The 17,740-nt window shown below is 39.3% G+C and overlaps 1 protein-coding gene and 1 non-coding gene across 2 annotated transcripts; one reads left to right on the forward strand and one right to left on the reverse strand.

Annotated features, from left to right (window-relative positions):
- Positions 1 to 30: 30 nt before the first annotated feature.
- Positions 31 to 4,276, reverse strand: LOC122421300 (tyrosine aminotransferase-like). The gene is made up of 6 exons (XM_043437160.1): positions 4,170 to 4,276; positions 3,337 to 3,583; positions 3,092 to 3,196; positions 1,297 to 1,364; positions 288 to 446; positions 31 to 54 (listed from the first exon to the last, which is right to left on the reverse strand). The coding sequence occupies exons 2-6, from the start codon at positions 3,569 to 3,571 to the stop codon at positions 31 to 33; spliced, it is 591 nt and encodes a 196-aa protein (XP_043293095.1). The 5' UTR covers positions 3,572 to 3,583; positions 4,170 to 4,276.
- A 13,094-nt stretch (positions 4,277 to 17,370) lies between these two features.
- Positions 17,371 to 17,474, forward strand: LOC122421803. The gene has a single exon (XR_006263619.1). It is a non-coding gene; the product is annotated as a U6 spliceosomal RNA (small nuclear RNA).
- The last annotated feature ends 266 nt before the right edge of the window (positions 17,475 to 17,740 follow it).

The following is a 17,740-nucleotide window of genomic DNA, read 5'->3' on the forward strand; positions in this document are numbered from 1 at the left end:
CATCAATCAGAGGATTCTAGTTTTTCTAGGTCAATTTTCCCAATTCTTCTCTGGCTGGGAGGAAAAAAAAGTGAGACCAAGCAATGATATTGCTGAAAAAATTTCGGAAGACTACTCACTACTCAACAAGGTATAATATCAAGTCACAAAAATGTGGTATGTCGGCCTCAGACTTCTTTCCAAATCTTTTTCTGCTAAGATAATGGTCATGTATTTTTATGAAGTAGTAATTGAGCATTTGTATCTAAAATTATATAATTTGTATCTAAAATTAAAAAGTCATTTACCAATAAATTGTAGAGCTTGACCTCAATTCCCATAGATTCAGCCAGAGTCCTGTAGAGAGAGAAGCCGGGTCTTGGAACTAAGATGTTTTGCCCTGGGTTGGCCAACACAGCCAAACATAGTTCAATAGCCTGACTGCAGCCACTTGTCAGAATGACATCCTATGAAGAAAAGTTTTGTTTTGTTAGGGGTTCCAACAGCAACAGGAGAAAAGGGATTATCAGATGAGTGAGTGGGAAGCAAAAATTAGCTTACTTTTAAAAATCCTATGTAAAGTAGTGGGGACTGTACTAGGCCAAAATTGAAAGAAACGGATATGTTTATATATGTCCATATCTAGAGGTTGTTGAAAATGCTGGCCACTTAAAAGAAATAAATCACTTTAAAAAGGACAGGTTGGCTGTGACTCAGCAGACCTCCATGAGAGGTCATTATGACCTTGGACTTTTTCACCTGGTTATTTATTTACTTTTGACCAGAGATTTGAAGCATGGCTGTCTTCTGAACTACAAAGGGCTCCCCTTAAGGTTAAGAAATGTTGACCTCCACCCTATAAACAACAGAGTGGAGGGCATTTAAACTTGACCCTGCCATCAGTCCAATATGCCATGGAAACTCGATCCTCCCATCTAAGTGACCTTAGGTAAGTGAAGGGAACTACAGATTAATAAAAGACCCTATTGGTAAAATTAAATTTTTCGATTATTTGGTATATATGAATTACTGTTTTTCAATTATCTTTTGCAGAGAATCAAATATAGGGTGACCTCTGAGTCCTTTGAGCCTCCTTGAGACAGACATCACATAAGTTGTATGCAATGTTATTATCATACTATAATTACATTAAACATGCTGACTAGTGGCCTCCCCATATAAAAAGTCCTGGAATTGCCAAAGGGAAATTATCCTTAGTTTTTGTTTCCCTTGAAACCCTTATTCCTCACGGAACAGAAACAAAGGGTAGAGTTTGCCTGGTATTGCTTCAGAGCGGGCACCTTGTCTAGGGCTCACCTTAGCTTCCAGGGGTGCCTCGGGACAGTGGTAATAAGAAGCAACTTCCTCCCGACTGGATAAGTGGCCTGAGAGAAAAGAGCAGAAGGAGAAAGCTGGAAGTTTTCATCCCATAGCTGACAGCGATGCCCTTAAGTCACAGGTCTTCAAGGCTACCTTCTGTCCCAGACCAGAGCATGTAGCATTCGGTTAAGCTCTCAGTCACTATAGTTAAAGGAGATTAACTTTATACCTTATAATTTTATAATAAGCACACAAATGTATAAATAATAACAAAAAGAGTTCACCAAACTATAAAATACTCTGCAGCATCTTGGTTACTGTGATTATGTTTTATTTTCTTCTAGATTATTTAATCTAAAATACAGGATTTAGATTATTCTTAAATCCCTTTCAGGGATTATATTTGAAAACTTGTAATTAATGAGTGTGTTACACTGGGTTCATTTTAACTTTTTCACATTGTGTTGTATACCTATTAGTATTTTCCTTTTATATTTAAATTAAAATATTTTCCTTTTAAATTATATTCTCATGCAATGTTTCCAAATGTTGGCTTGCAAGCTTGAAGTATAGACAGTTTCATACCAATTATAATGTTTTACAGAATTGCTGTCCAAAAAGATTATCTTCAGTTACCAAAGCTAGAGGCAATATTTCCTAATGTTTGTTAACTTAATAGGTACAGATAATTCTCTTGAAATTAATCAGCATTTCCTTAATTGTTAATAAAAAACACAGATAAATATTATCTGTGTTTCCTTTGGCATGAAGTGTTCATTTCCTTTGAGTATTTGTCAAATGCAGACTTGGTTTTAGGTTTCAGGTTAAATCAGTTTCTTAATACTTTGAATATAAAAGTCATAATAAACATTTTAAAAAACTGTATTGAAGAATAGTTGATTTACAATGTGGTGTTAATTTCTGCTCTACAGCAAGGTGATTCAGTTATATATATTCTTTTTCATATTCCCTTTCATTATGTATAAACTCTTTTTATAACTAAATTTTAGTCTTATTTTGTTTTGATTTTTATTTATGAAGCTGTATAAAATGTAAATAATCAACCTAAAAATCATGTCCCTCATATCTCTTTAAAGTGTTTTTAAATTCTATTTTAGCATGAAGCTGATTTTTATTTTGCACATACACACAGTGGGGGAGTGTGTGACACCGAAACAAAGGAGTCACTTATTTTACCAAAACGCTTAGGGTAGGAATGTTCAATACATGGAGAGAGTTACACCTAAATAAATTTATTCCTGTCTTAAACAACCTTCTGTCCTCTAATAGAACAACTCATTCTTTGCTGTTGTTTTTGTTTGTTTCTGCCTTGAAACAAGCACATTGAGAGTGTGACCAGAACCATAATTAAAATAAATCTTGAATGTGCAGAGGAGGAGAAATAACATCAAGAAGTATTTGCCTAGGGCAGTAAGTAAATTGATTTAGGAGCTAGACAGCTCTGTCAAGAGGCCCCTGCAGCCAAACTCAAGGCCTCCATGGGGAATGAGCAATGATAGGATAGGAGCGTTATTTGAGCAGAGTGCATAATGGGAACCCAGAGCAGGGAGGTGCCACAGTGCCAGAGGAAGCCAGCAAAGAAGTTGGACCTTGGTGGCTTGAGGTTAAACATTCTGAGACTCCTTTCCCCAAATTCAACAGCCATATTATCTTAGCCTCTCCTTAGGAATTATGCATCGGGAAAGCAAAGAGAACTTCTAGAAATTTATTACTGTCAGAAGAGCACAGAAGATTTGGGAACTGCCAGATTAGCGTCTCAGAGGGAACTTACCAATGGAGGGGACATAGCCATTAAACTTCCCTGAGTCAAGGGCATCTTTCATTGCTTGGGTAACTTCAGGATCTGTCGGCAGGTTTCCAAATACAGTAGGGTCCCCTTTTCAAGAACCACCAAGAGGTTATTCTTCCACGCCCAGTACCCAAACCCACCCTCCACTTCCATCCTCTCTGCCCAACCCATGAGGATAGGGGTGAGAGGAACAATGCCTGGCTCTTGGTTAAGTGTACTCAACTCACCAATCGATAAAGCAATCATGGTCTTGTTTGGATTTGGCTTCACCTTCATGTTGTCCACAATGGCCCGGATGGGATTGAAAGTTTTGTTGGACATGTCCGAAGGCCTCACGGACCATCTGGCCTTCCTGCTTTTCACTTTTCCCAGCACGGAGCTTCTCCCAGTGATGTTGACATGCACATCCAGAACTGAGGGGAGGCTGCCATGGTCCTGCATCTGAATCACATATGGGTCCATGACTAGCAAAGACTATGGGGAAAAGAAGGGGTCACTGTGACTCTAAGAACAGATATAGTCCAGTGGGGCAGCTACAGTTGGACCTAAACACTGGGGTGACTTGGCCGGACATCTCTTTTCAAACTCCTTTCACATGTAAAGCAGCTTTGAATGAATGAGGGCAATTTTAAGACTTTTCACTCAGATGGAAAATAAGCAAAATAACCATTCTACAATATTAGCAGAGTGTTCCACTGAATGCTTATCTACTGTGAGATTCACTATGTGCTACATCATCACCATGAAAATTTAACCATGCTCTCAGCAAAACCAAGGAAGAATGACATGAAAACTAATGTTAAATAAGGAAAGCATAGGTATCCCTTCCATTCCATGCAAGAAAGAGTCTCCTTACACTTCAACAGTCTTGTCCTATGCAAAGAATAATCAGGAAGAACTATTCCATATTGTTAGAAATTTACTGTTAACATTATCATTAGTAAAAATAAAGCCCTATTCTATAAGCAGCTTACTGCCCTGTGGAAAAAGAAATCAATACACCACAAAGAAAGAAACATGCATCCCAAATCACAAGGTTAGCTGAGGCTTGAGATTTTACCTTCCCAGTAAAGGAGAAGCAGCCTCCAAGCAGCCAAACCAGGAAGTTGCCTAAGTTCTTTGACAAGTGGCAGGGACGGTGAATTCAGATGCAACCTCTGATGCCTGAAATAGTCCCACAAATGGGCGTTGAGCCTGAGACTCTCATGCTATTGGTTCAGGTAAGAACGCAGCAACCAGCCCTCTTCTTTTCTCCCCTCCTCACTTTTTGGTGCTTTTTCTCTCTAACCCTGCCTCCCACCTCCAACACCAAATCAGGAATTTGAACACTTCAGCCTTCTGGAATTGTCTGTGTTAACTCTTTCCAGGTAATCTGTGAGATGTTTGAAAGGATTGTCAGAGAGGTAGTCAGGATTACAGTTGATAATTTTTATTAAATCTTTTTTTGTGTGACAAAATGACCTATTAAAATGTTAATAGTACAGAAATGTATAGAGTAAAAAGTGAGAGTCTTGCAAGGACCAGGCAGTGGTAATGATCTGGCCATTTCTATCCATTCATCAAGATAGATAGATGATAGTAGATCAATAGATCTACAGATGATAAATAGGTGATAGACAGAAGATAGATTAGATGATGGATACATAGATACAGAATTGTATATATTTTCAAAACACAGCTGAGATCATGCTCTACAACTTGTTCAGCAGCATTGCTTATTTATTTCCTACATCTAGGGCTCCTTTCTTTGTTAGTCCACAAAGTTCTACTCCAGTTAGAACAAACTGTGCAGCTAGAGTAAATGAAGGCCCACTCCATAAACATTTAAAAAGTACAGAGTATCTAAGGCAACCAAAACCTGTGCAATTTTATCCTTATGCTGTGAATTCTTAATTTTCCTGTTATGGAGTTATTGGAAAAATAAGATGTCAGGTGAGATCTAAACAAAAACCTTTGCTAAGCCAGCATAGCAGACAACTCAGAATTCCTGTGAGCCTATGAAAAGTATCATCCACCCAAGGGTTAAGAGAAACCTCAGTCACCCCATGGCTCAAATCCTATCCGTTTACTTATTGAGAGACAGAGAGTTGTTTCATAAGCTCTGTCTGCTTCAGCTGTTTATTGATGATTTGAGTCTCCACTGGGGTTGAATAACCTTTTATTTCTCTGGTCCTTCCATCTTCTTCTTTTCCCTCCATTTATTTATGTCTTTATTTTTTAAATTGGAGGCTAATTGCTTTACAATGTTTTGTTGCCTTCTGCCACACAATGATGAGAATCAGCCTTATGTATACATATGTCCCTTCCAACTCTTAGTACTTTGAAAAATTCACCTAGTGTAGTTACTTCCCCACTCCACTGAAGCAAGCATTTACCATTTCATCTCACCAGTGGAGAAGCAGAAGCACCAAGCCGGTGCAGGAAGCCAGCCAGGTCAAAGAAAATGTAGGTTAATTATGAAGCCCTGAGCCCTGAGCCAGACAAGCTAGACTGCTTTGTTTCAAAAAGCTATGTCTAACACATCTAAAAGACAGAAAAGGAAAGGTTTAGGTCTGCTACTTGGCACCCTATACACAGGTAAATGGCCCGTTTTACTAAATACAGTTAACCATTTTACAGATAGACATATGCTTCGCAGGCTGAATCTAGTACCCTTGGTGAGGTTGCCAAGTGAGAACATGGTGCTGTTTCCAAAACACATAGATCTTGTCAAGAGAGGAGACCACCCTTTCCTAAACCTATTTATTCCACCACCACCTCCATTTAAAATATATGTGTGCTGGAGAAAATCAGAAAAATTTAAAAGCATTTATAATCTACCACCACTCTTAACACATTAGTTTTACTTTTTCCCTACAAAGTTGGGGTCTTGCTCTATGTACATATTTTTTAAATTGAGAAAAAAATTATATAACATAAAATTCACCATCTCAAAGTGTAAGATCCAGTGATTTTTAGTTCATTCACAACATTGTGCGACAATCGCCGCCATCTAATTCCAAGACTTTTTTTTTTCCATTGTTCCAGAGAGAAACTCCATACCTATTAACTAGCCCCTCTCAATTTTCCTCTTCTTAGCCCCCAGCAACCACGAATTTACTTTCTGTCTCCATGGATTTGCCTATTCCTGATGTTTCACACAAATGGCATCATACAATATGTCGTCTTTCATGTCTGACATCTTTCACTTAGCAAATGTTTTTCCAAGTTGTAGCATGTTTCAGTACTTCATTCCTTGTTATGGCTGAATAGTAGTCCATTATGTGAATATTTTGATTTGTTCACCTGTTCATCAGCTGCTGGACATTTGGGTTGTTTCCACTTTTTGGCTATCAGAAATAATGCTGCTATTAACACTTACATGCAGGTTTTCGTATGAACATATGTTTTCAATTCTCTTGAATATATACCTTGGTGTAGAGCTGCTGGACCATATTATGGGTAGTTTTGCTTTGTGAACTTTTAAATTATATCATGAATATTTTCTCATGTTCTGAAACACATTCCATCATAGAGAATTATCAGAATTTATTGAATAATTTTCCTATTGTTGGACATGATGTGGAGTCTAGCTTTTACTATTGTAAGAAATGCTGCCAAGAGCATCACTGTATATAAATATCAGTTCATACATGTTATTATCTCCTTAATGTAAATTTTACTATACATGGACTTACCGCATTGAAGACAGCAAACGTTTTGCTTTCACTCATCTAGTAATTAAAGTATAACATGCAATCATATAATAAATTCAAATTCGGATGTTTATGAACTAAAAGTCTTAAAAACTTCTTTCCCCATAATCCAGTTTCATAGAGACAGCCAGTTTGGCCATTTCTTGGTTATCTTTCCAAGTGTTTTCTATGTCTACACAGTTCTGGTACAGCTGGTTTTGGAGTTGCTCAAAATGATGTATATACTATATGTTCATTCTGCAGCTTCACTGTCTCTTATTGTAACCACTATTCTTTAGTGGCAATTGAGTACTTGAAATGTGCTTTATCTGAATTGAGATGTGTCACTGGTGCGAAATACACAACAGGTTTCAAAGACTTATATAAATAATGTAAAATATCTCACCAATAATTTTATATTGACTACATGCTTAAATAATACTTGAATCTATTGGGTGAAATAAAGTATATTACTGAAATTAGTTTCATCTATTTCTATCTTTTTGACATTTAAAAATATTCCTATTAGAAAATTTGAAATTACTATGTGGTTTGCATTCCATTTCTATTGAACAATGTTGTTCTTTAGCTTGCTTTTTAAAAACTCAGTAATATGTTGTATGGACATCCTTTTCATTTTCATACATGGAGAGCAACTTAATTCCTTTTAATGGCTACATTATGTTCAGTTAGCCAGTCCACTCTTTTTGGACATGGGGCAGCTTCCAATTTTTATTTCTATTAGAAATAAATCATATTGCATACACTTATTATTTATGATTGGGAATTTTTATGAGCATCCTGCAATTTGTGGGATAATTTCCTTGAGGTAGGATCACATTTCAAACACTGATAGAACTGACAAATTGATCAAATAATGGACTATAGGAAGAAGAGAGAACACAAATATATCTTATCATGACAACTTCTTGGAGTTCAGAACAGCTATTAGAACTTGAAGGCTGATACAGGGAATCAACTGAGTGTTACGGCAGGGGTTTTCCAGGTGGAGAGAATCTCAGAGGTTAAGGCCCTTCCTCTTGATAGTGGCCTTTCCAAGAGTTAAGTCAAGCAAGGATGAGGTTGTCTCAAAGTTAAAAGCTACTGTGACTATTCTGCCACTCCAGGTTTAAACTTTCAAAGATCCCAACTACACTGGAGACTCAGGTTCAACTCGCTCTTCCACACACCCACACAGCCAACAGGCTTAGTCTCCTGTCCCCACCTCAACATTAAACCAGGGGTCTTAGATTATTCAAATTGATAATCTCGGTGGGGCATCAGCGGTGTCAGCTCATCTGTGCCTCTGCTTTTCAGTCATTCTCATTGCTTGGCCTCTGGGCATTCCATTTTTATCTTTGGAGATCAGTTAGGCATTTTGTTACATTTAACCCAACATTTCTAGATATTTTTATAACTGGAGATCTTCCAGGTCCTTCAGACCTCAATATCACCAAAAATGAAAGTCTCTTTTTGTTAATTTGAAATGTCACCTTTATCTCGTACTAAATTCTTCTATCTTCCTAACCCTTCATGGAAAATTATATTCTAGAATGAAAAATTGTACAGTTCTTGACACACATTGCCAGCTTCCTTTCAGAATGGCTATTTACCTTCCTATCAGCAATTGCTTGCAAACCCTGAGAGTTATTTTCTGAAAAAATCTTTGCTCAATTGATCAATAGGGAAAAAAAAGTGTATTAAAGGTTGTTGTTATTTCTGTTCCTTTTTATTTTAGTGAGGGTGGTCATTTTTCATGTAGTCAGAACTGGACATGGAACAAAAAACTGGTTCCAAATCGGGAAAGGAGTACGTCAAGGCTGTATATTGTCACCCTGCTTATTTAACTTCTATGCAGAGTACATCATGTGAAAAGCCAGGCTGGATGAAGCACAAGCTGGAATCAAGACTGCCGGGAGAAATATCAATAACCTCAGATATACAGATGACACCACCCTTATGGCAGAAAGCCAAGAAGAACTAGAGTCTCTTGATGAAAGTGAAAGAGAGGAGTGAAAAGATTGGCTTAAAACTCAACATTCAGAAAACTAAGATCATGGCATCTGGTCCCATCACTTCATGGCAAATAGATGGGGAAACAAGGGAAACAGTGACAGACTATTTTCTTGAGTTCCAAAATCACTGTAGATGGTGACTGCAGCCATGAAATTAAAAGATGCTTCTTCCTTGGAAGAAAAGCTATGACCAACCTAGACAGCATATTAAAAAGCAGAGACATTACTTTGCCAACAAAGGTCCATCTAGTCAAAACTATGGGGATGTGAGAGTTGGACTATAAAGCTGAGCACCAAAGAATTGATGCTTTTGAATTGTGGTGTTGGAGAAGACTCTTGAGAGTCCCTTGGACTGCAAAGAGATCAAACCAGTCAATCCTAAAGGAAATCAGTCCTGAATATTCATTGGAAGGACTGATGATGAAGCTGAAACTTCAATACTTTGGCCACCTGATGCAAAGAACTGACTCACTGGAAAAGACCCTGATGCTGGGAAAGATTGAAGGCAGGAGGAGAAGGGGACGACAGAGGATGAGATGGTTGGATGGCATCACCAACACGATGGACATGAGTTTGAGCAAGCTCCGAAAGTTGGTAACGGACAGGAAATCCTGGCGTGCTGCAGTCCATGGGGTCACAAAGAGTTGGACACGACTGAGCGACTGAACTGAACTGAATAGCTCTTCACATTTTGTGAACTACCTGTTTGCAATCCCTCACCTGTCTTGCTCGGGGGCTGGATTTTTCTTAGGTGAGACCTGGGCCAAATAAGGTACTGCAAGGCAACAAAACAGCAGTTCTGAGATCACTGGCCTAGCCTCCTCTGTCTCAATCCAGCTGGCTCAGACTCAGGTTTACAGATCAAAGAACAGCCAGCAGCACGGGGTCTTTGAGGGTGGTCCTGCAAATAGTGCAGCTGACGCAGAACCAGTAGGCCTTGAGGGTGTGTGAAAGGAGCAGGGGCCGCTGGGTCAGAAGGCCATCCCCTGGGCACGCCCTCATTCAGTAGCTGACAAGCAAACCCAGATGAGAAGGGAAAATAGACAAAGCAAACAAGTTTCAGTAACACCCCTCTTCTGTAGTTCACATTTTCTCTCCATAGAGAGCGGAGCAGGGAGAATAAAAGAGAAGGTCCAACCATGCTAATGGAGCCCAATGGCCACCAGCTAACCTTCACCGGGCAGTCAGGGCCCAGTAAACTGTAGAAACACTCACTAAAAGGCATACCAACCAACCATTAAGGCTTTCACTTAAAAATCAAACAATTTGCACTGAGTTTGTTCTTAAATATGACACTATTGTGTTTGCCATAGAAAAGTGTTTGTGTGTGTGTGTGTGGCAAAAAAAAAAAGTAACATTAAATTTGCCATCTTCATCATTTTTAAGAATAAAGTTCAGCAGTGTTAGGTATATTCACTTTGTGCAACAGTTCTCCAGAACTTTTTCATCTTGCAAATCTAAAACTCTATACCCATTAAACACCAATTCTCCCTCTCCCCTCCCCCCAGCCCTTGGCAACCACCTTTCTACTTTCCACCTTTTCATTTTCCAATAAGAAAGTATTTTAAAAATAGCCCCAGCCATCCAGAGATAAGCACTGTTAAGTATTTTGCCCACAATTAATATTCTGAAATATTTTTCCCTAGGGGTACATCCATAGGCCTTATATATCAGAATTTGGTATTCCATATGATACTGTGGTCTTACTAAGACTGTAAAAAAAATTTTTGAACCTGGTTTTTAGGAATCACCTATAACCCTGTGTCCCCCCATTTTTATACATCTCTTGCCACACCCTTCTTTTCTTGACCCAGGCATAAGAGTTTATGCTCATGGCTATTTATCCTGTAACCAGCACCATTTGATACACTCTATTCAAATCAACTCATAATCCTCACCTCCCTCCCAGAAGTAAGGCCTGTTTCATTTTCATTTTAAAGATAAAAACAAGTCCCATAGTAGTGAATGGTGAGTTGCAGTTCCAATCTTACCATCTGGTTCCAGATTCCACTACACAAGTCTGCCCCACTTTACTGGACCAAGTGAGTTGAGAAATACAGTCCTTTCTCTCTCAAATAGAAAAAAAAAATCAAAAAAGAAAGAAAGAAAAGAAAAAAAAAACCATGGAGAGTCACTGGGGATAACCTTAAGAAAATAATGAATCAATTATGTGGCTTAAGCATGGAGGATTCACCTTTTTTTACTTATTACTTGTTATTTTCTAACTTTCCATCCTGAATCATTCCCAGTGATCACTCATCTGTTGGGTACAGAGGAATGCATAAGTTTTAACTCCCCTGGTGGACTGTAAGCTCCCTGAGGAAGTACAAGGTCAAGAGCATTCCTTACACTTCTTTACAACCTCCTTCAGGTCTGGCCTGATACCTTCTATCAACCATACCCAATGCTTGCTCACCAGCTGGCAGTGAATAGTACATAAACCAGAGGGAGAGGAATGGCAGAAGGGGTGATCAATGAGAGGAAACTCAAGTCTTTGCCCAGTTATAGACGATGAGGTGAGGGATTCAGGAGGGGATAGGTGGCTAGGTTGAGCTTTGTTCATTCATGGTGCCATCTTACATTTACAGAGAGGGTTTCACAGTTTGTTCCCACATTCACTATCAAGTAATTAAAAACCAACCCACATACAAACCACAGACCTGTGAGCTAGATAAAGAGAAGGCTGTCAGAACAGAGAGGTTACTTTGCTTGAACTTTTAAAATTTAAAGTAAATGTTTAATTTTAGAATAGACTTAGATTTACAGAAAAGGTATGGAGATGGTACAAAGAGTTCCCACATTCCCTCACCCAGTTTTCCCCTTATTTTTAATATCTTACATGGAATATTATTAATCAGAACTAAGAAATAAATGTTGCTCCATTAATATTCACCAAACTCCACATTTTATTTAGATTTCACTAGGTTTTCCCACTAAAATCCTTTGTCTGCTCCAGAAGACCACTTTATATGTAATGGTCATGTCCCCTGAGTCTAATCTAATCCGAAAAAGTTTCCTCTAATCTGGAACAGTTTCTCAGACTTCGTTTTTCATGACCTTGACTATTTTGTATAAAATGTTCCTCAACTTGGATTTGTCTGATGTTTTTCTCATTGTGAAAGGGGAAGGCAAGTTGAGCTTTTAACGTTATGGCCATTCACTTCCCGTCAGGACTCTAAAAGCTAAAGAGGAAATAAAGCTTTCATTTGTTTGTGGGTTGAAGCACCTGCTGGCTACTTCTTTCATGGAGCTTAGCAAATAAATAAATACCAACCTGCTTATTTTGCACTTTGCATAATCATTTCAACCATTCTCACATTAACTCAGTCATTTTCCCTTATTCAGAACTTAGGGTTCTTTCATTTGAGAATGTCTAGGACCTCAGTCCAACTCCAATTCTTAGCATTCATCAAGAAAGAGTGTCATTTGTACCTACAGAGGGAGTCACCAGGCAAATAAGCTTAGATTCTTGAGAAATGAGTCTGTGTTCTCGCCATTCTGGTGTTGAGAATAACTGAGTGTCTAAACTATGCTCCAATCCATCAGCCTGTTTCAAGACTACAATTTCTCATTGTTTTTCTAATAGTAAAAATATTATTTGGGGCTGTTTTTAAAAATTGAGATATAATTCGTACTCTGCAAAATCCATTCTTTCCAAGTATATGATTTACTGGGTTTTAGTATATTCATAAGGTTGTACAATCATCACCACCATCCAATTCCAAGACACTGCCATCATTCCAAAAAGAAATCCTGTACCTATTAGCAGTCACTCTCTACTGCTCAATCTTAGCCTTGCTTCTAGCAACCTTTAATCTACTTGCCCATTCTGAACATTTCTTATAAGTGGGAACTGTATAATAAGTAGTCTTTCATGTCTGACTTCTTCCACTTAACATAATGTCCTCAAGTTTCATCCATTTGTAGCAAGTATCAGGATTTCATTCCTTGCATGGCTGAGTAGTTTTCATTGGATGAATATAGCACATTTTGTTAATCCATTCATCTGCTGATAGACATTAAAATTATTCTGTAATTGATTGTGTTTTGATAGCTGTTCAATATTTACCAGCTGACTCAGCTCCTGGCGTCATACCTTATCTTCCTAATTCTTAATCCCCATTCATGTCTTACCTCCAGCTGCCATGAAAATGTAGCCAACAGTGGCTATTGCTGAAAACAAATATGTTTTAAAAAACATGAAAATAACCACTTTAGAAATCAGAGAAGATTTTTCTACCATATTCATTCAGTAATTGACTCATCTCTGCTTACGGAGTACCCACCATTGGTTAAGCACTTTTCCAAGTTCTACAGATACAGGATTCGAGAAGATGGATACAAACCCTGCTCTCAGAGTACTATTATTAAAGTCTAGTGAGAGACTTTAAGCAAATCATTATACAGACATTTAAATAGCTATTAGAAATTTTTGAAGCTGTTCTACGTTAGGTAGTTTTTCTTCCAGTTCTATGACGCACAATGTCAGTCCCGAATCTCATTCTTGCCCATGGGTCACGTATTCTTGACATTCGGTCATCCACTGGGATGCTGGATATCTGTGAACGTTTTAGAAAGTCTCAAGAATTTTTTTTTTTTTAATATTTATCTATTTGGCTGCACCAGGTCTTAGTTGTGGCACATGGGATCACTGATCTTCACTGCAGCATGTGGGACCTTTTTAATTGCAGCACACGGGATCTAATTCCCTGACCAGGGATCGAACCTGGTACCCCTGCATTGGGTACTGCATTGCACTGGGAGAGTCTTAACCACTGAACCACCAGGGAAGTCCCACTCCCAAGTACATTTTCATGGGCCTGAAGTTCTGAAGAACTCTCTCAGCCAAGAAGCACAGAAATGTCCCAAAGTTTAAAGGGTTTGCTGCTCTCATCCCCCAGTGAGGCCTCAAGGACACTTCTTTGCTCTTCTGCCTGGAAACAAGTGCTAGAGGTGATGCAACCCAGCAAATTTTATCTGGATTCACTGCTCAGATCCATGAAAGGGAGGAGACCATCGATAGGGGCCAAACTACAGAGAATTACCCAAGTCTGGGAACATCAGGTTCCCGTGAGACTCTGATGAAACAAAGACATGACGGGGGTCTCTAGTGATTGAGAACAGCACCACAGGGTACACATCACTCTCCGTGGGAGGACTGGGAGGGAGAGAATAAAAAAGAACAATATGGTTACCAAAGGTGAAAGAGGGTGGGGTGGGGTAAACTAGGAGCTTGGGATTAGCTGATACAAACTACTATACATAAAATAGATAAACAACAAGGTCCTAATGTATAGCACAGGGAGCTGTATTCAATATTCTGTAATAAACCATAACAGAAAAAAATATATATGTATAACTGAATCACTTTTCTGTATACCAGAAACTAACACTAGCATTGCAAATCAACTACACTTCAATTTAAAAAAAAGAACAAGTCAGGATAATAGGACTTCAGGTTTGAACCAAAACATGGAGAGAGGTGGGGCATTGTGCCTACTTGTCACTTAAAGCCCTTCTACAGCAAGAGCTCTGCAACCAATTTTAATTAATAAATTCACTCCATAAGTATCTATGAGACACGCACACACCTAATACTGGGGAGACTGAAGGAACAAGGCAAGCCCTGCCCCTACATTCTTGGAATTGACATTCCTGTGGGGCAAGAGAAGCGATGAACAAAGAAACATGTCAGGAGGCATCAATATCACTGATAAGAATGAAGCAGAGTGTGAGACTAGACTAGTGGTATTTTGTGTAAGATCATTAGAACAGCTCCCCACCCCCTACACCCTCCCTGAGGCAGTGACATTTAATGGAGAAAGGAAAGAAGAGAGAGAATGAGTGCAGTGGATGACAGGAGAACAGGCATTCCAGGCAGAAAGAACAGCAAGGGCAAAGCATTGAGGTGGGCTGGCACCTGGTGTGTTCGGGGTGTGGCCAGGCCAGTGGGCTGAGTGAGCCAAGTGAAGGGTGGCAGCAGATGGAGTAAGAGAGAAAGTGCTTTAGCCTTGCTTCCGAGAGGACTAACTAGGGACACTGGTTTAAGACAGGAAGATTTGTTTCACCACCCCAGACTGTTCCTCTAGCTCCAACTCACTGTCGATAGATGCCTTTAGACATGAGGAGTTAGGAGTGTCAACTGCATCAGTGCTGACCCCACGCAAACTAAAATAAAACCTGCAAAGGACACATGCTGTTGCTGGTAGGTCAGCAGGATCACCTCATTCTGTAGTTGCCGGGCAAAGGCCAGAGGACCAGACAGAGATGCAGGGGGAATTAGGATATCCTTGTGGTTGAGTCTGTAGAGAACTGGGGCTCTGCTGGGGAAATCCCCGCAGTCTCCCCCAGGAAGTGAGTCCACCCCAAAGGGACTTTACACACAACCTGCTCCATTTCACCCAAGGCACTTCCAACCGAGCTGTTCCCTTGGCTGTCACCTGAGAGTTCTGCAATGTGCTGGTTTGAGGGAACAATGATATCAGTGGTTATGGTGGTAGGACTCTGACCCTAGGTTTTATAAAGGGAATGGAAAAGCTGTTAATTTATTTTTAAATATCCCACTCTGATTCTAGAAATTATTAGGCAGTCATAGACTGTCACAGCATGGAAGGACACCACCCAGGAGACTGGACTGCATGGCTCCCAAGTGCTGGGGCTGGGCTCCTCCCACCCATGCTGAAGCAGCCTCCAGCCTTCCTCCTCCCCTCTCCCTGCCCCAGGTAATAGGCCCACCTCTCATATCCAGGGTTTAGTGAGTATCCCAGGCACTTCATGGCAATAGAAGAGGAAAAAGTGGAAACAATGATAGATTTTCTTTTCTTGGGCTCTAAAATCACTGCAGTGACTGCAGCCATGAAATTCAGAAAACACTTGCTTCTCGGAAGAGAAGCTATGACAAACCTAGACAGCACATTAAAAAGCAGAGACATCACTTTGCTGAAAAAGGTCCACAGAGTCAAAGCTATGGTTTTTCCAGTAGTCATGTATGGATGTGAGAGTTGAAACATAAAGGAGGCTAAGTGCTGAAGAATTGATGCTTTTGAACTGTGGTGCTGGAGAAGACTCTTGAGAGTCCCTTGGACTGCAAGGAGATCAAACCAGTCAATTCTAAATGAAATCAACCCTGAATATTCATTGGAAGGACTAATGCTGGAGCTGACGCTCCAACACTTTGGCCACCTGATGCGAAGAACTGACTCACTGGAAAAGACCCTGATGCTGGGGAAGATTGAAGGCAGGAGGAAAACAGGACGATAGAGGATGAGATGGTTAAATGGCATCAGTTAGTCAATGGACATGAATTTGAGCAAACTCCAGGAGATGGTGGAGGACAGGGGAGCCTGCCATACTGTATGTAGTCCATGGGGTCACAAAGAGTTGGACATGACTCCGTGACTGAGCAACAATAACTGGCAGCTGAAGGCTGGGCCTCCAAGTTCAGTCTCTATGTGGGAAGTCTTCTGCAGGAAAGTTAGGGAAAGGCAAAGAAAACCAGAGTTCCCGGCTCCTTGACCCCTCACCCCCACTCACCTCCCACTCTTACCCCCTTCTCAGGGAAAGGCAGCTTACTTTTTCTTCTTGTCTCTCTTTTCAATCCACTGCATAGAGATAAACCCTGACCTTTCATTTGATTTGCCAAAAGCCTTTTCCCTTTCTGTCATAAAGTAAAGAGGATCAAAAACTCTGGTTCTCACAGCTAATGTCTTTAAAATAAACTTTGAGAATCCTTTTTAGAAGTCAGAGCTGAGCTTAGATTCTCCCTCTGCTGTAACACTTCCTGGTCTTCCCTGTGAGATGGGCATCTCTGAGTAAAAGGCAAATGAAGGTCACATATGATGAAGAAAAAAGAAAAGCACCTCAACACTCTTTCAGGATAATATTTAATGTTCCATTAACCCTACTACATTTATCATTGTGATACTAACAGAAACTTTATTCTATAAAGAAAACTGATATTCTTTTTTAAGGATGAGTACTCTGGATTGGAAAACAATGCTTTTTCATAAAGTTCCACATACTTAACCATACAACACTAAAAGTCATCCTACTGTATTACAGGAAAAGATTTTTTTTAAGTTATTTCACACAAAACTCTGGATGTGAATGTTTATAGTATATTTGTAATTGTCAAAAATGGGAAACAGCATAAATGTCCTTAAGCTAGTGAATTAGTAAACAAATATTAGTACATCCAAATAAAGGGAAACTACAGAGCAAAAAAAGGTAAGAACTGCTAATACACCCATCACCAGGAATGAATCTCAAATGCATTAGGATAAGTTAAAGAAGCCAGACTGAAAAAGTGATAGTATGATTTCATTTGTAGGATATTCTTGTAAAGGTTGAATTACAGGGAGAGAAAACAGCTCAGTGGTTTCCCAGGGGCTGGAAGTGGGGGAAGGGGTGGCTACCAGTAGGAATTTTGGAGGATTCTGTCCATATCTTTTTTGTGGTGCTGGCTATATGACTGTACACATTTGACAAAGACTGCAGAACTGTACATACACACACATACACACACACACACACGAGTGAATTTTCTACTCCAATTAAAAAAAAAAATAACCCAGAGCTCACTTAGGCAGCACATATACTAAAATTCAGATGAAGCAGAGATGAGCATGGCCCCTGCACAAGGATGACACGCAAATTTGTGAAGCATTCCATATTAAAAAAAAAAATAATAATAATCCATAGGTTTGTTTGAGATTTTCCAGTTGTTTCCCCTGCACTATACTAAAAAATCTTTTAAAAAAAAAGTTCTTGACTACTAAAATCTTTTTTTAAAAAAGTGAATTTTCCTGCTTGTAAAGTACACCTTAATTTTTTCTTAAGGAAGAATAATAACAGGTTACCTCCAAAAAAAAAAAATAAAAAGCTAAAACCAACCCAAACCAAAACACCTGTGCTAAGAAGGATGCCGCTGACAGTAATTTTGC

Source organism: Cervus canadensis, chromosome 18 (genome assembly GCF_019320065.1).
Source record: "Cervus canadensis isolate Bull #8, Minnesota chromosome 18, ASM1932006v1, whole genome shotgun sequence".
In the NCBI taxonomy this organism is placed as follows: Eukaryota; Metazoa; Chordata; class Mammalia; order Artiodactyla; family Cervidae; genus Cervus; species Cervus canadensis.

What these genes read in the sequence shown, in the direction of transcription:
- LOC122421300 (XM_043437160.1), bottom strand. Translation starts at nt 3,571, where the DNA reads ATGGACCCATATGTGATTCAGATGCAGGACCATGGCAGCCTCCCCTCA. An exon ending in CATGATTGCTTTATCGATTG is followed by an intron (nt 3,197 to 3,336) that starts GTGAGTTGAGTA and finishes GTTCTTGAAAAG; the next exon opens with GGGACCCTACTGTATTTGGA. An exon ending in TGGCTATGTCCCCTCCATTG is followed by an intron (nt 1,365 to 3,091) that starts GTAAGTTCCCTC and finishes CTTTTCTCTCAG; the next exon opens with GCCACTTATCCAGTCGGGAG.